The 25108-nt window shown below is 45.3% G+C and overlaps 1 protein-coding gene across 1 annotated transcript in view; it reads right to left on the bottom strand.

Annotated features, from left to right (window-relative positions):
• cabin1 (calcineurin binding protein 1) overlaps window positions 1–25108 on the bottom strand; it is a 79249-nt gene that overhangs the window by 48700 nt on the left and 5441 nt on the right. The window contains 19 exon segments of the mRNA XM_031570213.2: window positions 3011–3261; window positions 10198–10382; window positions 10606–10695; window positions 11123–11293; window positions 11969–12230; window positions 12332–12477; window positions 12676–12882; window positions 16949–17035; window positions 17037–17114; window positions 17918–18030; window positions 18353–18509; window positions 18825–19067; window positions 19581–19778; window positions 21525–21583; window positions 21586–21664; window positions 22240–22427; window positions 23309–23381; window positions 23703–23920; window positions 24782–24912. Coding sequence (XP_031426073.1) covers window positions 3011–3261; window positions 10198–10382; window positions 10606–10695; window positions 11123–11293; window positions 11969–12230; window positions 12332–12477; window positions 12676–12882; window positions 16949–17035; window positions 17037–17114; window positions 17918–18030; window positions 18353–18509; window positions 18825–19067; window positions 19581–19778; window positions 21525–21583; window positions 21586–21664; window positions 22240–22427; window positions 23309–23381; window positions 23703–23920; window positions 24782–24912 — 2936 coding nt within the window.

Genomic DNA, 25108 nt, shown 5'->3' with positions numbered 1-25108 from the left:
ACCTGACAACACTGAAAAAAACCCACATAGACGGCAGAGGACAGGGTGCATTGTTGGATTCTGGGTTTGCCAAATCAGCTGTATTATTTGCCCCTGGTAGGGAAACTCCAACTGTCATGCATACGTAAATAAAATGACAAAAGCAGGTGTCAGAAGCAAGCAGGCAGAGAGGTAGCAGGCAGGTAGGTAGGTAGGTAGGTATGTAGGAAAGAAGGATTCTGGAGAGGTAGACAGGCAAATAGTGGCAACATGGGCAATATGGCTGCAGTCTTCACACACACACACACACACACACACACACACACACACACACACACACACACAGAACCCTGAGTGCGTTACTTAGCCCGTGACTCAACATGCTTTCAAGCAACTTCCTGCCGCTGCCTCCTTTCTGAATGGGACCCACAGTGAGTAATATAAGAGGCCTACTGGATGGTACTTGCAAAATGCATTAAAGAAACTAAAATGGGTAGAACAGGTTCCCAAATGTTCGCTTTAGCCTACATCCTGCCAGCTGGGGAACAAACAAACATCCTAATGAATGGGCACAAGCTTCAACATCATACCTGCTGCGCACTAAGTGTACCATATATGTACCAATATAGCTAAAAAAAAAAAAAAAAAGCAGATTTCATCTTAATAGAACCATTCTCAAAAAAGGATAACGGTGTGAAAGAAGGTCTGAAATATTGTCCGATACCAAAGCTCTGCTCTGAACTTTGCTTTGCCCCCTGCTCTAAGCTTTGTTCTTGCAAAACATGTCTCACAATTTTCCACACGCAGTGATCAGACAAAGTGTTTCCAGGGCTGTTGAATTTCAAAGGCCACATGAGCCAGTCCCTTCTACCGGTGTTTACCTCGCTTGTCCCTTAGTAACCCTGGGACTGTTTCAGGTCTCTCTGTCTTCCTACTTACCTGCCTGAATTTCCCATGACTTTGCTAAGGCTGTGTGTTGTGTGGTAAGGCTGTGTGTTGTGTGGTAAGGCTGTGTGTTGTGTGGTAAGGCTGTGTGTTGTGTGGTAAGGCTGTGTGTTGTGTGGTAAGGCTGTGTTTTTTTTCTCTCTGGTAGGGAAAGTGCTGGCAGTTGTGCCGGGGAGCGACAGTGACGACGCCAGCGCCTTTCTGAAAAGTTCAGGAGATTTCCAACCAGAAGCGCTGGTGCAGCACTTTTCCCCCTAGGCTGCCTCATACACTCTCTCCTCATGGGGAACAACTGAGAAAGACCATGCTATACGGACACAAGTCTGAGGCGTGCTTTTCGTCAAGACCACAGAAGAGACGTCTAGGCTGAACGTGCCCTGGAATAGGACTGCGTAGGCCTGGCTAATACTACATCTACACCCCAATCGCCCCCTCCACTTCTGCCTTGGCAGTCTGAGAGGAAAACAGCAGGACAGACCCAGTGAGGAAGGACAGACCCAGTGAGCACAAGGGCTCGGGGGGGGGGGGGGGGGGGCTCGGGGGGGATTTCTCACTGCCTGTTTTGCCCCCATGGAGAAGGGGAACGGGGGAAGCCTTGTGACCTGACATTTGCATCTGAGTGCGTTTTTGAGCGGCTGCCAATGCCAGAAACAGCAGGAGATGACGTCAGCTGCCCAGTGGGCGTCCGCAGCATTAATAACAGAGGGGGGACTGTGAGAGAGGCTGTGTGGTCAGATACTGTCATTAAAGGCACAGGCCACAATTGGAATCCGACACACTTTTTGTCAAACACAGAGCATTGTGCCCCACAGTCCTCTAGTCCCCTCTGTGAATGGAAAACAAACAAAGAAAGTGTCTCAAACCAAGCCATTTACAAGTCTAGTCAATCAACACGATGCATCAGGAGCACGCAAGAGAGGTGTGTAACTTGATCGCCTATTGAGCTCAACTATCAACAATCTTTTGACACAGACTATACCTTTAAAACCCAATGTGGTCTGGAAAAAGGTGGGGCTTTTCAGAATACAAACAATCTGCAGACTGACTTTTCCACACAACAGGGGAGGAACAATTTAACGTAATTACAATCAATTAGCAAAATCCAAGCCAAACATTCTGCTGCCAATTTAACAAAATCCGAACTGGAGACAATTGTGTTGGCCAGTCTGTCCAGCTAACTGGGCGTACATTCAAAAGACCTCCGTGAAATTAACTAAATGCCCACCAGAAGTTGTTCAGTTTCTACATGTTCATCTCTACCCATCTTGGCTACCCCCATTGTCTGACAATGACAGCTATAAAGATATGCAGTGGGCTATATTTATATGACAACTAGTTGGACAGTGACTGCTGAAGAGGCTAGCGAAGCAGGCATACAGCAGACGCAGGTGCTGCTGCCCACGCTGTTTCTCAGCGCAAACCTGTCAGCAGTAGCAGCATGCACAGCTCTCCTCTCCTCTCCCTGCTCCCTCTCTCCTGGGGTGAGTTGGCCCACGACAGCCGCCCCGAGGCACAGCTCTCCGCTCCGACCGCAGGCTGTCAACAGAAGCATGCGGAGGCAAGGCCTGTCCCTGTCCACGACCCTTAGAGGCACCTCCTCATCGGTCGGGCTCGTAGCCGGACCTACAGTGGCCTGCCTCACTCTCCCAAGGGCACCTTCATGCCAGGATGGCTGTATTAGACTCTGATGAGAACCGTGATGGTAAGAAGACGGGAACAATGCAGAAATCACACATTCACACCACTGGAAGCCATATTGCCCACTTACCCAGGGCCCTGTCTCCCGGTGCAGATGGGGGTGTGGGGCAGAGGGGACATTACTGGATTCAAAGCCATTAGCACCATGATGACTACTCATCACCATCATCACCATAATCATCATCATCATCATCATCATCAAAAGAAAAAAATAAATCACCATTATACACCACCACCCTGATCTTCTCCATTATCATCATTATCATCATTTATCAGTGCCATTATCGTTATCGTTATCGCTATCGTTAGCACTCCACACCCCAGTGCGCCTCCTCTCCCGTGGTGGGAGGGGCCCAAACCCAGAGAGTGCTTAGGACTGGGACTGTACCATCTCCCTGCTGCTGCCGCTGCTGCCGCTGCTCCTGCCTCTGCCTCTGGTTTTTACGTTTGGCGTAATCGTGATCCACCGGAGTGGCCGTGTACGGCGGTGAGGTCAGACCTTGCGCGCTGGACGGGAGAGAGGTGGTGGTGGTGGTGATGGTGGCGGTCGTCGTCACCACTGCCGCCGCCGCCGATGACGTCGCCGGGCCGTTGCCCGTGAAGGAGGAGCGGGAGTCCTCGTCATTCAGCGTCTTCTCCCTGGCATGGAGACGGCAACAGTGAGGAAGGTGGGGGAGAAAAGCTGAAGACAGGCCAACAGAGATATGTACATGCACATGTCCCAACTACTTCTCATCCAAAACAAAGTAGCATACTGTGAAAGAAATGTTTCTTTTTAATTATTATCATGATGTGTTTTAGTTTGATATTAGTTAGTTAGTTAAATGGAGGACTAAGCTCTTTCCATTGTTCTGTGAAAGGAAGTTTGAAACTGTGGGAAGAGAAGCTTGGAATTTAGAGGTGTCATGAAATGTTTAGGTTAAGACTGATTTATTTTTGTAGAGTCAGGGTTTTTGAGGGTCTTAGGTAAACATTCTTATCTTTGGAACCCAGGACGGGATGGTACAAGATGGGAGTGTCATGTCTTTGTTCTGTGATATTGTCTCTGCATAAAGTCTGTTTCTTTTTACCAGAGAAGGCAGTGATGGGTTGAACAGCGTTCTGAAAGCACTCCATTCCTCTTTGGAGGAGTGTAGGTTGAAGAAGCGGTCTAACACCATTCACTCCTCTCTGACAGAGTAAAAGTAAATTATTTATTATATTCTTGGTTGTGTGACTCTTAATTCTGAGGTTAATTACAGTCCTTAAAAGGGTGAAATAAATCCCTAACAGTTTGGTCCTTCGAGCCGGATCTCAAGAAGGACCAGATGAACGGGAGCAGAAATACGAAAGCCGAGAAAGAAGGACAGAGAATGACCCTGCGTGTTGAATTGTTCGTTGGGCCGGTTGACGGATTTCTGCCCCCGCCTCACTGCCTTTGACGAGTTCCGAATCCAGATGAGACGCACAACAAGAATATTACGTAAGTAGCCTGGGGTTACTTATTAGAAAAAGATCGGGGATCTTTTTAAAGAGATCCGGGATCTCTTGTTAGCGCTAAAAACTTAGTCGGGGACTAAGAAACCTAGTCCGGGACTATGGTTATGTTGTAGGCCTACGTAAAAGATGTACATCTGTGTGTGAATGAGGGCGTGAATGGAGTAAGAAATTAGGCAAAATTAAAACTTTGGAAAATATCCGGATGTTTTTCATAGACTCAAGAGAAGTATTTTGCTTAATTCAAAAAAACTCACCATAATTAATGAATATGAGATGGTTTGAGGAACGTAAGAAGGCAAGATGGTTAAAAGAGAGAGAGAGAGAGAGAGAGGATAAGAAAGTCAATGGAAGGTTGAGAAGAAGATTAAAAGAAAGTGAGGATAAGTGTTATTCTTGTGGAGAAAGAGGGGAAAACTGCAGGCTTGATAAACTATAGAGATTTTACTGTGGCCACGTGAAAACTCTATACATTTTATCTGCTTTGTTCATTTGCACGCACTTTTTAGTCTTAAGTGCGTGAAGGGGGAGTTACTAGAAATTATGTAAAGACATAAATAGAGTTGAGCATTTGTGAATGAGAAATTGGGATACTGGCATAGACAGACACTGCGCACGGCGCGCAATCCATGTGTCTCATTGAAATAGCCACCAGTGACTGTGGCTGATTTAACAGCACAGGTGGGGAAGGGACACATTGGAATTGTGATCATCATTGTGTATCATCTAATTATCATTGTATCATTATATGATAATGATGGCGATACTGCTTAAATAAAATAATACAAGTGCAGATCGATTTGAGGATGAGGAATTTTGGTCTGATCAACTAAAAAATCTCTATCCAAATAATCGAATTGCATGAATAGCCGCAGGGGTAGAGGCCCGGAGTTAAGTTTAGATTAGATTCAACTGTATAGTCATTGCACAGAGTACAAGTACTGAGACAACGAAATGCAGTGTAGCATCTATAATGAAGAATAAAGGAGTGGGATTCAGAAGAATCTCAGAGTGCTATAAATATATAGATATTATAGTAATGAATGGAAATAATTCCAGTGTTGCAAGAATTGTATTTGCAAAAACGAGTTAATTTGTTTCATTAAGAGATTGTTTGGTGCTCCGAGGCGAGACTAAACGAAGATTTGAGGGTTTGATGATAAGTTTGGCCGTGCTTGACTGTCCTGTGGTGTAAATCGCAGGTGTCCGTATATTTTTATTCACGGTGTGAACTTGATAGATGAAATGACGAACACAGTTGCGTTGATGTGGGCATTCAGTCATTGGAGCAAGATTATTGATCGGAACCTAACGTTTTAAATTGATATTTAAAACTAAAATAAGCAAGTGACCAGTTGTTGGCATAGTTTACTTGAAGGTATTTTGTGTAACATCTGTGAAGAGAGAGCATTTAAAATTGCTGAGAGCGCGACGCACATAAAACGAAAAAGATCAGATTAAAACTTTCTCTCGTTACCTTAGTAGTGCGCCGTCAGAGGGCATAACAAGAGAAAAATGGAAATACGAGATTGTGATGTGTTGTGAGCTATTGTATGTGCCAAAGTACTGAGTGACTAAGATAGCCCGGAATTATTGTAGATTGTTTTTTAAGACGTAAAATCGCTTACGGCAACTTCGACTTTTTAAACAAGCCTGTGTGGTTGGCTGTTCAGACGGACAGAGAAGCACACGGGTGGGGGCTGTCAGGGGGAACAGAGGGCTCACATTCTCACACACACACACGCTGTATTTTAAAAGGAGAGGAGATGAGAAGAATTGTCAACTTGCACATATTAGTGTGATTTTATATAAATGGGCAGCGATTAAGAGTCATGGTGATACTTATGTATCAACTGGGGGAATGGTTAGAATAGTACATGAGCACTATACAACATATGGATTAAAAACCTATTACATTTTTTTTTTTGTATGAAATGTGAGATATGTATTCGGCATAACTCAATTAAATTTCACAGTAGCAAAAGCACTGTGCAAAACAATAAGACCAACTTTTGGTGTGTCACAAATTATACTACAAACTAGGAAATGTAAAGAACCAAATACTGTTCGAGTTTTTTTTTGTGTCTCCACAGATACAAGGCCAGGTGAAGGTGAAGGTGACTGGGTGTTCATCAAAATCATCAAATGAAAGAGCTGGTCTGACGACAGGGGGGAGGAAACATATCAAGTGCTACTGTCTACCCCCACTGCCGTTAAAATTGCAGAACGCTCCACCTGGATTCACCTGTCACACTGTCACACTGTAAACTTCGTTCATTTTTTTTAGGATGCACCACTAGCGTTGAGTAGGGTTTCGTGCCTACTTGAGGGGGTTGAGAAATATAGCTCTTTTCCGTCTTAACGTCACCTAACCTCCAGGGAGCGCCCTGAGGGTTAGAGATTCTGGTCAACATAGTAGAGGTGTATCTGTGTTTATTGTTTTTCTTGTTTATTTGTGTTTATTGTTTTTCTGTATACATTATACAACTTGGGTAAAACAATGTTTAAGCTGTAACTATTAATGATTACTTCAGGGGTAATGTTGGGTCTATGGTCCTCTACAAGTGTAATTGAGAGAATCCATAAGAGGTGGATTTCATATGGGGAAAATTAGACCATGGGGAACGTTACTCATCTGTATTTTATTAATTCATGGTATAGATATGCATCTTTGCAAGCGAACAGACTTGATAGGACCAATTGCTATGTATGTACCTTAATGCCAACATCCTACTTTCACCCTAGACTTAAATCAAGGCTACTCTCATTCCAAGCAATGATCTGTGTTGGAGAGAAGTGTGCCCCAGACAACTGGGGCTACAGTAAGCCATTTTATGATACAGACGATACCCAGGTGCAGGATCTGTGTAACAATACCCACCCACTAGCAGAACTAAAAAACATGCCACAACCTAGCTGTCACCTTAAGGGGCAGTCCATTCCATATTCCTAATGTGTTTTTCTATTAGTGGAACAAAGAGAGTAGGCTCTCTGAGACGGAAACAGTGTAATGAAATTGTCATCGATACTGCTATACTGTCATCAAACACTGCTTCCTCAGCCAACGTCGTACCCTGTCCATAGGAACAGGTCCTTATGTTGAGGTTGGAATGCAGGGCATTGCCACTCTGACAAGGGTACCCCTAAGGTGAGAGAGGTATTGTGGTTGTGTGGTAGTATATGGTACAGTCATCTTCTTCCACACTGGGGTGGCGTAAGCGCCCCCGCCCAGGTCATGGACCATTTTTGTGTTGTCAGTGCTATCTCTCAGGCAGAGTACCTCGTAAGAAGAGATTTGCTGTTGAGAAGCATGACAGCGTGTGGGGGGGATTGACGTGGCTGGTGATTAAAAGATTTGGACCACCAGCTCCAAGGTTATTTTGTTTCTGATTCAGGCCCTAGGAGTAAGAAAAGTCATGTTAAGAATGGAAACGCTTAGATAGGTTAGGATTTTGTTCACTGCTGCTGGTGGGGGAGTTTTGTGACTGATATCTGTTGTATTTGGATATTGGATTATATTCATAGTGTCTCTGTGACTGAAGCCTTACAGCAAATGAAGGTTGTTATGTGATGCTTTATTACAAGACAAAGTGGTGAAATCTGGTTGTTTGGTTTACATCTGGTACATGGTGGTAAATGATGTTGAAAGGTCTGTTCTCTATTGTAGCAATTTGTATACTTTTTGTATTTTATGATGTGTATTTCTACATGTTTCTAAGTTCTCATGTCTAGTCTTGTATGTACTTCTGTGTGGAGTGAACTGTTGTCTGGAACCATCAAGATGATGATGCTTTAGTTTAATGATGTTTAGACTAGTATTGTTTTCATGATAAACAGGAGGGAAATGTGAAAGAAATGTTTCTTTTTAATTATTATCATGATGTGTTTTAGTTTGATATTAGTTAGTTAGTTAAATGGAGGACTAAGCTCTTTCCATTGTTCTGTGAAAGGAAGTTTGAAACTGTGGGAAGAGAAGCTTGGAATTTAGAGGTGTCATGAAATGTTTAGGTTAAGACTGATTTATTTTTGTAGAGTCAGGGTTTTTGAGGGTCTTAGGTAAACATTCTTATCTTTGGAACCCAGGACGGGATGGTACAAGATGGGAGTGTCATGTCTTTGTTCTGTGATATTGTCTCTGCATAAAGTCTGTTTCTTTTTACCAGAGAAGGCAGTGATGGGTTGAACAGCGTTCTGAAAGCACTCCATTCCTCTTTGGAGGAGTGTAGGTTGAAGAAGCGGTCTAACACCATTCACTCCTCTCTGACAGAGTAAAAGTCAATTATTTATTATATTCTTGGTTGTGTGACTCTTAATTCTGAGGTTAATTACAGTCCTTAAAAGGGTGAAATAAATCCCTAACACATACATTAGTGAGTGAAACAGACATTTCGTTAAACGCACTCCCTGCACTCTGCTGCCCTTTTGTCGAGCTGCAGGAATAGCCCCCCTTCTCCGGTAGACCTAAGGTTTCTCCATAACCTGCAACTTGGGACCGGGACCAAACCTGTGTGTGTGTGTGTGTGTGTGTGTGTGTGGTGTGTGTGTATGTACAGTGGGGAAAATAAGTATTTGAACCCCTGCAGATTTCGCAAGTTTGGCCACTTGCAAAGAAATGTGTGATCTATAATTGTAATGGTAGGTGTATTTTAACAGTGAGAAATAGAATATCAACAAACAAATCCAGAAAACTGCATTTTATAACATTTATGACTTTATTTGTATTTGATGCAGAAAATAAGTATTTGAACCCCCAAGCAAACAGCAAGAACTCTGGCTCCCAATAACCAGTTATGTGCCCAAGCAGCACACAGATTAGTCCTCATTAGGCCTAACAAGGTACACCTGATCTCAACTGGTGACGTGTATAAAAGAAACCTGTCCAAAGAATCATACTTCACACCTTCAACCTCACCACCATGGGCAAGACCAAAGAGTTGACCAAGGACGTCAGAGATAAGATTGTAGACCTGCACAAGGCTGGAATGGGCTACATAACCATCGGCAAGCAGCTTGGTGAGAAGCAGACAACTATTGGTGCGATTATTCGTAAATAGAAGCAACACCAAACAACTGTCAATCGCTCTAGGTCTGGGGCTCCATGCAAGATATCCCCTCGTGCGGTATCGGTGATCATCCGAAAGGTGCAGAATAACCCCAGAACTACACAGGGGGAGCTTGTGAATGATCTCAAGGCAGCTGGGACCACAGTCACCAAGAAAACCATTGGCAACACACTACGCCATAATGGTTTGAGGTACTGCAGCACTCGCAAGGTCCCCCTGCTCAAGGAAGCACATGTACAGGGCCGTCTGAAGTTTGCCAATAAACACTTAAATGATTCTAAGGAGGATTGGGAGACAGGATGTGGTCAGATGTGACCAAAATCAAGCTCTTTGGCATCAACTCGACTTGCCGCATTTGGAGGGGGAAGAATGCTGAATATGACCCCAAGAACACCATCCCCACCGTCAAGCATGGAGGTGGAAACATTATGCTTTGGGGCTGTTTCTCTGCCAAGGGTACAGGACGACTCCACTGCATCGAGGGGACTATGGATGGGGCCATGTAACGTGGAATATTGGGCTTGAACCTCATTCCCTCATTCCCTCCCATTGAAAATGCAACCTTAAGGATTTGGAGAGGATCTGCAAAGAGGAGTGGACCAAAATCCCTGCTGAGATGTGTGTAAACCTGGTGACCAACTACAAGAAAAGTCTGACGTCTGTGCTTGCCAACAAGGGTTTTTCCACCAAGTACTAAGTCATGTTTTGCTAGGGGTTCAAATACTTATTTTCTGCATCAAATGCAAATTAAGTCATAAATGTTATAAAATGCAGTTTTCTGGATTTTTTTGTTGATATTCTGTTTCTCACTGTTAAAATACACCTATTATTACAATTATAGATCACACATTTCTTTGCAAGTGGCCAAACTTGCGAAATCGGCAGGGGTTCAAATACTTATTTTCCCCACTGTATATGAGTATGGCAAGTTTCTCCATAACCTGCAACTTGGGACCGGGACAAAACCTGTGTGTGTGTGTGTGTGTGTGTGTGTGTGTGTGTGTGTGTGTGTGTGTGTGTGTGTGTGTGTACTCACTTCTCGCTAGGTTTGGGCATGCTCTTCTCTTCCCCTCGGGCAAACGGCCCCACGGCGGCTTCCGCCAGCACGCTGAAGAACAGCTCGTGGTTCAGCTCCTCCTCCTGCTGCTGCTGCTGCTGCCCCTCCTTGGCCTTCTCCTCCTCCAGCAGCTTCAGGATGGTGGCACTGAGGCGGAAGTACAGCTAGGAGGAGCGGCGGGGGGAAAGGGGGAACGGTAAGAAACAGGGAAAGAGACAAACAGGGAAAGAGGGGTCAAAAAGGAATGTAGCGCAAGGTGAAAAGTGTAAATGTTGAAAAGAAATCATGTGTAATATAAGAACAGTGACAATAAGAATTGTTATACAAGAGTTTTGAGTTGCTTTAGGATCAATTAGTCGACCTGTATATGAGAAGATTAGTGCCTACCTCCAGAGCCTCCATGGCCAGGTCAGGAGGGTTGTGGTAGTGGATCTTCCGGGGATACCGTGCAGCCTCCTCATGCAGGTAGTGGGCCGACTAAGACGAGACGTGGGGAGTAATATGAGTGTGGTGACGAACAGCATCTCTCTTTAGCTCTAACCCCATTATGATATTCTTCACACAGCTAAGTGTGAAGTGCGTTAAGACTTACAACAGAGGTTGAATTCAAGGCTAGAGAAAGAAGATATCTTACTTTCTGTCTCAACCATATGATGTTTTGTTGAACCTAGAGAATGTGTCAAAGAATGAAATGACCTGGTTCAGCATATAGATGGAGGAATCAATTTGCTAGTATTTTGACTAGCTGACACTCTCCCGCCGCTCACATACAGTAAACTCTGACAAGGCTGAGTTTACCAAACGAGGCTGAGTTTACGACACGATTCAGCAGGAAACGCTGCCTTTTGTGCAAGAGGTTTTTTTTTAACGCAAGATGCATGCGCCAGCGCCCCCTGCAGGTCACCTGTTTGTACAGCAGGAGATAGTCCTTCGGGGGCAGCCTGCGCTTCTCCGCGATCTTGCCCAGCATGTAGTGGATGAGCCACTCCTCCTCGTCGCTGTCGCCCTCGCAGCTGGAGGCGCCCTGGAAACACTTGGCGGCCGTCTCCAGCATGGTGTCCCTCCTCTCCGCCATCTGAGCACGCCCCCACAGAAAAAGACACTTTCAGTTTTTTCAAATGCAGTGCAGATATTCCGGTATGGGGTTGCGAACAATGTCTCAAAGTAAAAAATGAGCCAAATTTGCAGACAAAGAAAGGACAAGTTACTGACAAGTTACTCAAATTGTCAGTGATTCACACAGACACAAGAAACACACACACTGTAAAAAGATACACAAACGGGTTAAGCTGCACACACAAGCAGCGTTTTGTTGGAAACTCAATCGCACGAATGAATTGACGAATGAACGAGTGCACGGAGCAACAAATCAGGTGTTCAAAAACACCAACCAAGTGAAGAGCAGAACCTGCAGGGGGGTTCAAAAGTCTGAGACCAATAGTGACTATGCTGCTCCTTTGCATCGATTTCAAATGGAATGGAATTGAACTGATTGCTGACCTGGAAATAGTGCAGAATCTTAACTTCATTTCTTATATTTTTTTTCTTCATTTTACATGTCAAAGCTTTTCCTGTTTCTAAATAAATGTGCATCCTCAAACTTTCTAATTATTTTCAGGTTTAAATGAAAATATAACTATAAATATATAAAAATAATATTTTATGACAGTGGTCACAGACTTTTGGATGCCACCATATAAGCAGAGGTCTGGCTGTCCCACCAGCGGGGAGAGAGAAACACTCAATGTACCTGTTTGACCAAGTCTGGGGGCAGCTCGCTCTTCCACTGCTTGAGCTGGCGCGAGGCGAACGAGTGCAGCGCGTAGGACATGGTGCCGTACTCGATCCACAGCGACAGGTTGGACGCGTCGATCTCCAGTGCCCGCTTGAAGCAGGTGAGCACGGCCAGAGAGTGCTTCCAGATGGGGCCGTCGCTCTTCAGCTCGTTGGAGTTCAGCTTATCCTGGATCCGGCTCGCCCGCGCCAAGGCCATGCCCGCCCATGAGTCGAACCTAAACACGTTCATCACCATGGCAATGATGGAGTTTTATTTGTTTATCTATTTTCATGGGAGTAAACAATTGAGGATGCGCGAGTGTGAGTGTCTCCTTACCGGTTAGGACACACACAGATGTCGCGCATGTAAAACTTGATGGCTTTGGACTGCTCCTTGTTCTTGAAATGATAATCTGCCAGGAGGTAGTACATCTCATTCACCAGAGGGGGCGCTGGAGGAGATCCCTCCGGAAGGGCAGGTACCTGCAAAGGAACACCACATCACCAGAAAGAAGGACAAATTATTCTTCCTGGACTCTAAAGGGACCCGACTTGACTTCGTCACTTTAATACAAGGCAATACTTTTGGAGACAACACACTGAAAGTTGAGAAGTGAATTGCCAGAAAATAAGTTACTGACCGGGCTACAACCAACAAGCTAACTCAGACATATCGCTCACCTTGGTGCCACCACCATCAATGTAGTCGGAGACGTCGTCCATGGTCAGGGTTGGCACGTTGCTGAGCGGCTCGATGCCCGATAGGCGCCTCAGCAGGTTGGCCAGGTCGGCAGACACCGTGCTGGTTTTGTAGCTGTCAAACTCGGGCAGCGTCTTGGGCTTGAAGTAGTCGAACATGAACAGGGCATTGCTCCACAGCAGCTCTACCTGTGAGGAGGGCACAAGGAAGGGCAAAATGGTCAACGGGAGGATCTAAAGGTGGAAAATACAGAGAACGCAAATATTTAGTTTTGATTCTGAAAACTACATTGTTTGTTCAGATGCAGTAAGGGAAGCAGCTGAAACATATCAGTCAATCTTAAACTCAGCTAATGGTGTTCTGTTTAGCCTCACCAGCAGTGACTGCTTCTTGTTAACATCAAGTCTCACACACACACTTTACTGCAATTAGGGCTGGGGAAAAAAAATCGATTCTTTGATTTCTCTTGATTCTCTCTATAACGATTCTGTCTCGATTCAGAAAAGTTCTTAATCGATTTTTTGTGTTGAAATGCAAGCTGCATCGATTATTGCATTGTTCATAGAAAGTCATAATTGTGACAAGGAAAAGCTTTTTCTCTAGTAAAAAAATAGAGAATTTTGATTTTTGATTTTCTTTAATTATCAAACACAAAGTAGGAAGTGATTAGCAACCTCTGAGTAGCAAACTCAAATGTTTTAAAAATCGAGATGCATCGATAATCGTTTTATCGGTTTAGAATTGATAATTGGTTTAGAATCGATTATCGGTTTAGAATCGAATCGTTGACCTCTGAATCGGAATCGAATTGAATCGTGAGGTGCCAAGAGATTCCCACCCCTAACTGCAATATAGTCGTACAATGGCAAAACAAGTCTTTTCCCCCCGGATGTTACTGTGAGTCAGCCAGCCACTTGTTTACCGAAACAATTCCCTCATGACTTTCTACAAAGTTCACTGCTGAACAGGGAAGTGTTTGTACTATGGCAGAAAATAAACACGAATGAATAGGCAAATGGACAATAATATGAGCACTCGACATTTATAATCACACTGTAACCCAACGGGGTGAAGTTAATGTCATTATTTACAGATCAAACAAATCAGTAGCAGCAGCAGCAGCAGCAGCAGCATTATGGAAAAGATTGCTTTTCTTCTACTGAGGTAATAGCTGCTAAATGAGCTGGTTGTCTTGGACCAACAGTGCTTGGGGAAGCGCTTTCTTCTCTAATGACTTTAAGCCAAAATTATGTATGCGTTGTTGCACAAAGAGAAACAGGCTGTTCCACTGAGAACCATAACACATGAATAAAACAAAGCAGATTAGGATGTGATTCGAAATCCCTTTTGGTGAGAGGGTGCGTGAACAGTGGCAGCTTAAGTTATACAGCCCATCATTTATTTTTAGTTTTTTTTCTCCCAAATATGGACTCAGAGAACAAAGTGTAACCAAAGCCAAATAAAGCTCTCGGTGCTCTCCCGTCTTAAAGGGTGTAGTTCGCAATTCTAATCCAATACACTGTTGGGTCAAATTCAGTGAATTGCTCCTCAAGGTCCTCTAGCTGTCTGTTCTGTGTGCGTGCTAATAATAAAAAAAAAAAATTAAATTTTTTTTTTTTAAAAAACATTGGCTCAGACCACGCCTTACACAATTGCACCCGAGCAACAAGTTGATTCAGGAGCAATTTCATTGGCTGTTGAGCTCAAATATCAACAACCTTTTGGCAGAATTGCGGACCCTGCCTTTAAAAGACGAAGGTTATGAGTCATAAAGCTAATCGTGTTGGGCAGTGCCATGCACCATGACCACTGCTCCTGTGCCTCAGCCACTTCCTGCAGAGCCGGCAAGGCCTAACATCATCATTTGCTCTGTATGTAATCACATTAGTTCCCACAGGCAGAAACAAACTGACTGACTGACTGTTTCTTCCAATGTCCAAACAATAGTATATAGTTTACAAAAGCTAATATGCATCTTCATGCAGGAAGCAAATCCAGAACTGGTTAATTATATTACAAACTGTGTGTGTGTGTGTGTGTGTGTGTGTGTTTCTGGTTCACATCTCGTGTGTTTAAATGTAAGGTAAACCCTCAGAGATGTATAGAGCTTCATAGGTCAGCAGCCTGTGTGATGAGTCTTTGAGTAATGACCTAGTGTGAGCCCAAAGTCCCCAAATCTCCCATCATTATTTGGCCTTTAGTGTGGTGCTCTGCTACTCTCCAAACACCCATACAAATGACCCATCTCCACTGACCGCTAACTCCGACAGACCAAACTCTTGATCAAATTATGTCAATCTGTTGATGGAGTCATCTGTCTGTGTTGGCTGCTGTCTCTTAGTTTGGTCAAACTTTCCAGTGTTACCAATAGATACATCCAGAAATATACACGGCCGATAGAGCGTGTTGTGACCACTATGATTTAAACCGCGTAATGTGTAATTGCTTGTTTCATTTGGCATAGCTGGCTATGGTGTTTTGAATCCCGCAGTGCAACAGACTCCCTTGGCCACAGCAGTAAGAGCAGACATTAAGGGTGCTGCGTGAGGTGTAACACAGGCAAACACTCCAGGCGACATGAGGGTCTATTTTGTCCCCATGGAGAAAAACTGCATCAAACATTGCCAGCGTTTGATCTTGTGGTAAACACTTCTCCGAACATGAAGTCAGGCGCTCTCTGACTCACTCTATGGCTGTACCCACCCAATCAGAGCCCTCTACACACACACACACACACACTCACACACACCACACACACACGCACACACGCTAGTGAGGGAGCCGAGCTTCCCCTGACAAGACTGCCAAAACAATCCACACAAGCACTCACGCACACACAGAATGTTTCCGATCAGCAAAGCAGCTCTTGGTCAAAGCTGTCGAGAACACAGAGGGGTCAGGGTTTTCCAAGGCAACTCTTCTGCTAGCAGAAGGCCAGCGGTAAATATTTGGATGCTGGGAATGCCAGATAATTAATCCAATTCCGGACGCCATTAAAATCAATCTCCAGATCACATGCGAATATCCTCTTTTTGCTGACAAACCCTGGGCTGCACAAGGCCAAAGATTTAATTAGCTGCAAGGGTCTGCAATCATTAACTGACAAAGCACTGAGATGGGACATTCACCACGCAATTATAGCACACAGAAACGGTCCCCTGTAGGACTGTGACTAAGTGCCTTAGTAAGGTGAGCTGCTTCTGCTACAGAGTAATGGAGCAACATATGCATGCTCTGTGTGTGTGTGTGTGCGCACACGGGTGGTGGGGGTCTGGGGGGGTCACTATTACTATTGCACTGCTAACAAAAGGCTTTCTGGACACTAGTGAAGAATATGTTATCTAGCAAAAACCAGAAAGAACTAACCCACCATTAACTTCCAAGGTTTAAAAGACAGACATTATTAGAAAGGACAGAGGGGGCCCTATTTTGACGGCGAATACTGCTGGCAGAAACGGCACAAAAAGGGCCATGCTTCAGAGCGAGCGGGAACAGCAGTAAGTGGGCAGAGCAAGGCTTAGGTTAAGTAGCCAAAGGTTTGGTTAAAGCTGACCGACAGCATTGCTGAGCAATCTCTTTCAAATGAATGCGTCAGATGAGAGTGCAATGCAAAAAGATGATAATGATGATCGCCGCAGGTTCTAGGCAATATAGCTCATCTCATGTCCTCAACATGTGATACATATTCAATTTAATAATTTAAATTTGTCAAAATGGAACTAAATACTGAAATGAAATGTTTTATATTTCTTCAGCTTTTGTGGCAAGTGCACTGTGCTGTACCGAATAAATTGACTTAAAGGAAACTGACTATTCTTTTGCATGTTTTAGTTGTGGAGTGCCCCAGCAGTACTGATCAATTAATTAGCAAGGGAGTAAAATAAAAGAATACAAAGTAAATATCCACATTGAACTGGGTTAAAGCTTGTGTTTAATGACTAATGTCATCCACGTGGCGGACCCCAGTTAATCAAGACTACTGCTAGGTACAATTAAGCCTCTCGTCTTGTGCCACAACATGAGTTCACATAAGGCATACACCAGAACCTAGTATCACTGTGAGTATTACTCTCACGGTAGGTGGCCTATTTATGCAACATATATAGCATAGTCCTTTTTGAATCCTCCATTTTTTTTCCTTCATACATACAGTTAGCTAGTGGAACTACTATGTGGGTGTCTGACACGAGACGGCAACAAAAGGAACAGAGACTGAGGAGTGGGAGGTGTAGGAGCAGACGGGGTCTGACCGACCTGTGGTGGTGAATGCTCCTCCAGGTAGCGAGGCTTGCTCTTCTTGCTGGGGTAGGTATACAGGCAGTAGAAGCACTGCTCCAGGGCCCATCTCCAGCTCCTCCTTATAGGGGTGGGCGTCATCAGCCGCCCTGGAGGTCATGACCTCTTTCTCCAGGACACGCACCTGTCACAAACAAGACCACAAAGAAGATAAGACTCGGAATCCACTTCGTATTCGTTAAAACATCTACCTACTTATAGAAACCTCTACCGCCTATCCAAAATTCAGATACATTTACAATTACATACACACCTGTAATAGATATGATCTACATTTGCATGTCATACGGTGTATCACATACACAATACAACAGCTAAATACTATCCACTTGCAGGCCTTTGTAACAGGACACAGTCAAAGTGGGACGCCTAGTAATTCCACACATGGTTTTGAGCATCCCGGGTTTGCACTAGTTTTCCATTTATTTCATAAAATGCTGATTTCTTGGTCTTGTTTAGCGCTGGAAAGTTGTTGAGTGAACAATTAAAGATGAAAACATAAAGAGAAGCATCCATGTCTAACATTACAACAAATGAGCATGTAACGGTGCATGTCTTCAGTAGTATCCTATTCACTGGGTGTGTAGTGTTGTGCAGGAAGAGGACTGGTAGGCCTCGATCCACTTCGGAGGCACAAGAAAAGTGTCTCAGTTTTGCCAGTGCACAGTTTTGTGTAACAGAAAGTCGAGTGCACCCGACGTGAAAGCGTAGCCGAACGACTGGCGTGCCACTGAAACCTCAACTTTAACTGTGTGCTGACGACAGGGGGAGGGTGTGCAGAAAACATTTGACTGGCAGTGTAAATGAATCATGAAAACACAAGCAACTGGTCCTCGTGCCATTTAGAGTCTGCCATGTAAGCCTAAGGGGTCTGTGTGTTTGGGCCGACTGGTTCCGCTCCAGAGGTGAATGAGGAAGTGATCTCACATAGAACTTGAGCAGAGCTCCGTCGGAGTTGCAGCACCAGGAGCGGCGGCCCAGGTACTCATGGGCCGTGTTGAGCAGCATCAGCGAGGAGGGCAGCTTGGGAGTGTCCGCCACTGGAGGGGGGGGGGGGGGGGGGGGATGGGGTCAAAGGTCATGGAGGACAGAACAGAGAGAAAAACGCAAAACGTAACAATGAAGAAATTGTCAGCAAAATGCAATGATGTTCTCCCCTTCTTTGACACATTGATCTATTCTATCTGTCTATAACAGCTGCACAACTGTATGGATACACACACACACACACACACCACAGGGCCAATTGCCAGTAAACCACTCCATTACTCCAGTAGAGTGCCGACAAGCAGACATCCACAAAAACTATTTTGGCAGAGTCTCTGAGTGGGAAGAATATTCCAGTGAATGTTCTCGGCTCACCCTCCTCGTCCCCCCCCACAGACATGCGTCGGTGCACCATGCAGCCGAAGGACGCCTCCTCGTGCTTGATGATGTGGTGCAGCAGGATCCAGGGCAGCACAGAGAAGAAGTGAGGCTCCTTGGGATCGTCAGGTAACGCCATGCTGCAGTCGATCAGCTGGGGAAGATTCAAGTTCAGTTTGAGTTATTTGGTAGACGCTTCGGTCACCAACACATTTAAAGATGTTACATACACAAACATTACATACACCGTTAGTATGCCTGCAAACAAATATTACAACATATTCGATTTTAGATAAACATATTTCTGAAGTGACTTACATACATACAAGCCAACTCAAAGCAATAAATGTAATATGATGTAATTTCATGGTGATATTCCTGTTAAATAATTAAGATGAAATTACTCTCACACACACCCACACACCCACACACACCCCACACACACACAGAGGAGAAGGCTGAGACTGACCTGGATGAGGTTGTTGGCCATACGGGCCATGTTGGTGGAGCGGGGCACGTTGCTTAGGAGCTGGGTGTCCTCCGACAGGCAGCCGTCGATGCCCCCCAGCAGCTTGGTGATGGTGCCCACCCACTCCTCCTTGGCGGAGTGGCAGTTGGGCAGCACGTCGTTGAGCTGCTGCACGGCCTCGTTCAGCGCCACCTCGGAACATTCCAGACAGTGCCTGTAGTCCTTCTGCTTCAGCAGGGAATTCTAGGCGTTGCGTGCACAAAGTGGCAGGGTGAACAAAAGGGGGGGAAAAGGTGTCTGAGAAACCTCACCTTCATCTTAAATATGAGGCACAATGCAGAAAACAAAATCCCCATACCCTCCCATACCAAACCATGCAGCGTCGCAGGTAACGGATAGCAGTTATACAATAGCACAGTTTAAATGAAGTTGCTGGCAAAACTGTACTTCACTCTGGGTCATCTTATGGATTACCATTCTGTTAAATTTGAGTATTTGATTAACTGCAACTGGGCAAAATCCTAAAACTGTCCATCCAATACTTTTTGTTGTTAAAAATGTTTAAAGGCTGAAAAAGGACTCATTTTTAGCAGCTCTGAATCCATGCATGTTTAACCTCCCCAATGGCTTAACTCATACTGGATTTAGCTTTAATCTATGCTGGATATAAATCACACCCTGCAGGTGACCCCTCTGCACTGCCAACCCTTCTGTTCTCCACGGGCTCCTCCGGCGTGTGGATTCTCTCTGACCCACCTGCAGCAGCAGCAGCTGGGTGGGCCTCTCCGGGGCGGAGCTGATGAGCTCCAGGGGCCGGACGCGGCCCGCACCCGGCCCGCAGCTCAGCGTGGGCTGCAGCAGACGCACCACCGCCGGGTAGTCGCCGGACTCGTACAGCCGCTGGATCTCCTCCAGAGACTGGCAGCGCTCCAGGCTCTTCAGCTTCTTATCAATCTGGCTCACACAACCAGAGAAGGTGAGTGAGAGAGGCAGGGGGCAAAGCTCTGCTTAAACAAAAGGCCTTAACCTAACATAGGTTAAAGGAGCACTTTATTATTCTAATCCATATGTGGGCACTGTAGTATTCATACAGTTCTGGCTCTGTAAATAGGAACCAAACAAAGGGGCACTGACCAAACAAATACACTATTTTAGCCAATCAACAACAACCTTTCAGAAGTACTGAATGGAGGACTTTGATTGGCTATTGAAGTGAAATATCCACAATCTTTCGCTAGCATCGGGGCCTGCACATTTAGGTATACACAACAGGATTGACTGAACTCCTTGACTGTAACCCCAAGATAAGGGTTTTCATCCATTAAGAACTAATGCTAACAGGAACTACTTTCCCTATTCCATAATGCCGTTCCCAGCTGACATTGCCACTAGGGATGCACGATATTGAATTTTAGCCGATATCCGAGATGCCGATATTTATAAGCTCATTTAGGCCGATTGCCGATGCCGATATATACACCTTTGCTTTTTAATTATTGAAAAGTCTCTCCTGTACTAGAATTAATCTGTTATTATGATAGGGTATTGCCGTAGATACGGGACATTAAAAACTTGATTTGTATCATTTTAGAAATAGACATTCACTGATGAAAACTATTGAAATGATTTCAAATATGGCAGATTTATTTATATTTTCATACTTGAACAGTACCTCCTTGAACTTGAACAACTACACTCTGGAAATGCAACTTGGCAAGCTAACGTTGGTTAACTGACTTACAGTTTAATAACATCCCTTCTAGGATTTCTGGACTAATCTATGTAACGTTATTGCCAAGTTAGCTATATAAATTCCATATATGCAAAAGTAAGCCATGTACAGATAGCGTGGGCTCGTGACATAACGTTTCACATCCCGTCAAATGAGATCATCAACTTTGCTGGTGTCACGTAGCATGCAAGCTAACTAGCTAGTGTTGTCTAGCTAACTAGCAACTTATTAACTTCTATTAGCGCGCGAGGCAGGTAATGTTGCAATCTATGCTGCACATGGCCAACTGACGAGCTAACCTAGCCTGACAAATAGCATGTCTCAACATCCTCTGATACTGTGAAAGTATTGCACACAGCCGACGTGTTGAATTACGTTGTTGGCGCTCATTAGTAACCAAAACATTTGCTTCGCGTGCGCATATATTTGAACGTCACCTTATCGGGCAGGTACATCGGCAGGAAATGTCATATCTGCAGATGCCGATAATTACGTTTTTAAGCTTTTATCTGCAGATACCGATGTCGTGCTGATATTATCGTGCATCCCTAATTGCCACCTCTACAGTGGAGAAGTGAAATAAAAAAAGTTAATTCAAAAATCCCAGGCTAAAGGAACACTTCTCTGCTGAAGGAACACTCTGCTGAAGGAACGCTGCTCTGCTGAAGGAACACTCCTCTGCTGAAGGAACACTCCTCTGCTGCTCTGCTGAAGGAACACTCCTCTGCTGAAGGAACACTCCTCTGCTGAAGGAACACTCCTCTGCTGAAGGAACACTCTCTGCTAAAGGAACACTCCTCTGCTGAAGGAACACTCCTCTGCTAAAGGAACACTCCTCTGCTGAAGGAACACTACTCTGCTGCTCTGCTGAAGGAACACTCCTCTGCTGAAGGAACACTCCTCTGCTAAAGGAACACTCCTCTGCTGAAGGAACACTACTCTGCTGAAGTGCCCAAGGCTGGACTGACCTCCTCGAGCGAGATGGTGGTGTCCACTCGCAGGTTGGGCAGGATGATGGAAAGGTCTCCTCCTCGCCACCGCCCTGGCACTTGCTCTTCAGAATGCCAGTGCAGACATCATAGCTGTCCAAGGCATCGTCCATCTCGCCCTAACAAAACACAAAGGCAAGGGGGTCAGGAACATATAGCGTATCTGCACACAGGCAAGGGGGTCAGCAACATATAGCGTAACTGCACACAGGCAAGGGGTCAGCAACATATAGCGTAATTGCACACAAAAATACAACAATGAAAAGAAATGCAATTTTATCACAGCAGATGTGCAGATGTACACACACACACACACACACACACACAGACAGACAGACACACGGACAGGAGTAATTTATCTCAAATTTGCTGGTACCACTGGGCTTTAGAGCAGTGATTCTCAACCTTTTGGCCCCAAGCCCCCCCCTGTGCTCAAGGAAATATACCCCCTAACAGGAGAGGCCTGTCATCACTGTGACACTGTGATCACAAAGTCCAATGCAGTTAGTCAAGCTTATTCCATGTCACCTCATAAAAAACATTAAAAAACAACTTTTGCCGTTCCGGTTACCCCTCAAACATTACAAGGCCCCAGCCCCCCTGCTGAGAACCACTGCACTGAGTTTAAACAACTTTATTGGCTATGGCGTCACAATCGACATTCTCCCTCACCAGGCCCCTGTCAAGCCCTCACCTGGAGCGTGAGGAAGCGGGCCTTGTACCAGTAGATCCGCACCACGTAACCCCACCACTCGTCCCCAAACAGGTCCCTCTGGGAGGAGGCCAGGGCCATGTGCAGCAGGTCCGACTGGTGGTGAGGCCCGGGGAAGTCCAGCTCACCCTCCTCAGTGGACTGGCCCAGGACGAGCTTCCTTGGGGACACTGGAAACGTAAGGGAAGGGAGTTAAGGGAGCTGAGTGGCATCCTGAGCAGCTGCCTCGATGACTGGAAAGCGAAACAAAACAAAACGAATCAAAACAAAACATGGGCAGCGTTTCAAAATGAAAGAAACCGGAAGGAACTAAAGAATGTGAGGTGATTTAACCAATTATGGGTCGGTTCTGGGTGGCACCGAGCGATACTCTTGTTTACTATACGATCTCTGGCTCCAAAATGCACATACAGTGCCGAGTCTTTGACCATCTGTCTGCGAGGGCTGTACATAGTGTCTCTAACCACCGAATGTCAGTGACCGTTGAAAGCATCGCCTGTCTCTGCTGTCTGATACACAACGGCGTGCATCAGGCCCTCATGTGGAGGCCTTGTACCAGTAGGCCCGCACCACATAAACCCAACACCCATCCCCAAACAGGTCCGATATTCTGTTTACTACGCAAGCTCTGGTTCCTGCACAGAATCTGGCTGTAAGTTGAACACACGGCACCTCTCATTACGATGAATTTTGGCTTAATTTTTATGTAACGGAGCTGAATGAAGCCATGCTGTCCATGCTTTTCACAGTCACTGATCTACCTGCACGCACCAAAACAAACTACTACAACTATTTTATAAACGCGTGCCACACCCACACTTGAAGATGCATTTTACATGGGAATGGAAGGACAGGGAATAAATACCATTTTGCAAAACAGTCAGTTTGTCTTTATCAGTCTTTTCACATTCCAAATTAAATTAATTCAATTCATTTTGCAGGCTTTTGGGCATCTAAGTGTGGAACTCCGGAGCGGCCTGATGGATCCCAGCACATGTTTGTCTTATTTGTTATCAGATACGGGCCGAGTTTGTACATGTTAGTTACTTACCCAGCTTTCCCTTGGCCTGGGACCACTTCTCCAACTGTAGCTCCATACACGCCAAGCTCATAATCATCATCTCCTGTGGAAACCCAACAAACATGTACAATTAAGTACAGACAGCCAAGCGGCACCTGTACCACTAAAAGGCCATTTACAGCCGAAAACACGGTAACCAGGTCCGAACTGAGCGTCAGTGTGATGACCTTGGAAACCCTTACGGCAGCTTAAAGGAGCAGTCTGCAATTTTAATCCAATACACATGAATTGTTGTCAAATTCAGAGGATTCCTCCTCAAAGTTCTCATAGGGTGTTGAATTGATATTTCAGCTCAACAGCCAGTCCCCAGAATTACAGACTGCACATTTAACCTTTGAACTCTAAATGCTTAATGAGTCCGTACCCTGAGGTGCTGGTCGCTGCTGTCCCTGTGCAGTGGGTTGGGCAGGCCGGTGCTGTGCTTCCTCCAGCAGTGGTAGACGTCCAGCACCACTCCGCTCAGGCCCAGGGGCCACTGCTGCAGGAACCTCTGGCCCACCGCCTTCAGGTAGCGCATCATCAGCTCCAGGATCCCGCCGTTGCTCATGTTGTTGAGCAGGAAGTTGTGGACGTCCTGGCGCTCTGAGGTAATGGGAGAAGAGAGATTTGCTGTCCAATCACGATGCTTTCCTGGAATGATGCAATCCCCACTACCTTCTTTTTTTTTATCTGAACATTATCAACAACTATTCAAACAAAGTCAGGCTCAACACTGAAGCTCTACATTTCAGACATATTTTCAAAATGTGGTACCTGACTCACTCTGCTCCATACAGCTGATGAACTTATCCAGTGGTACCTGACTCACCCTGTTCCATACAGCTGATGAACTGATCCAGTGGTACCTGACTCACCCTGTTCCATACAGCTGATGAACTGATCCAGTGGTACCTGACTCACCCTGTTCCATACACTGATGAACTGATCCAGTGGTACCTGACTCACTCTGCTCCATACAGCTGATTAACTTATCCAGTGGTACCTGACTCACTCTGTTCCATACAGCTGATTAACTTATCCAGTGGTACCTGAGTCACCCTGTTCCATACAGCTGATGAACTTATCCAGTGGTACCTGACTCACCCTGTTCCATACACTGATGAACTGATCCAGTGGTACCTGACTCACCCTGTTCCATACACTGCTGAACTGATCCAGTGGTACCTGACTCACCCTGTTCCATACACTGCTGAACTGATCCAGTGGTACCTGACTCAACCTGTTCCATACACTGATGAACTGATCCAGTGGTACCTGACTCACCCTGTTCCATACACTGATGAACTGATCCAGTGGTACCTGACTCACCCTGTTCCATACACTGATGAACTGATCCAGTGGTACCTGACTCACCCTGTTCCATACACTGATGAACTGATCCAGTGGTACCTGACTCACCCTGTTCCATACACTGATGAACTGATCCAGTGGTACCTGACTCACCCTGTTCCATGGAGCCAATGTATTCAGTGGGGGCTCCTCGGGCACCAGGCTCTGTGGTTGTTTTGGCATCACACTGGGCATCCATGTTACTCAGACTCTCGTCATCGTCCTCCAGATCAAATTTCTTCAGACTGCCAGAAAGACAAGTGGCCAGGAAGACAGGTGGCCAGTGAGCAAAGGTCATATTCACAGAAATAACAAAGAACCACCATCACGTATGTCAGTATTACAGAAAATATACGCCTACTACTGTGTGTCAGTGTGCACTGGGCTTAATTGCACATTTGTTTGGGAATCCTGAAAAACAACTCTCTGCTGTCATAAAAC

The sequence above is a fragment of the Clupea harengus genome, chromosome 7 (genome assembly GCF_900700415.2).
Source record: "Clupea harengus chromosome 7, Ch_v2.0.2, whole genome shotgun sequence".
In the NCBI taxonomy this organism is placed as follows: domain Eukaryota; kingdom Metazoa; phylum Chordata; class Actinopteri; order Clupeiformes; family Clupeidae; genus Clupea; species Clupea harengus.
The sequence above is the reverse complement of the archived record's forward strand: the minus strand, read 5'-3'. Positions and strand labels throughout refer to the sequence as shown.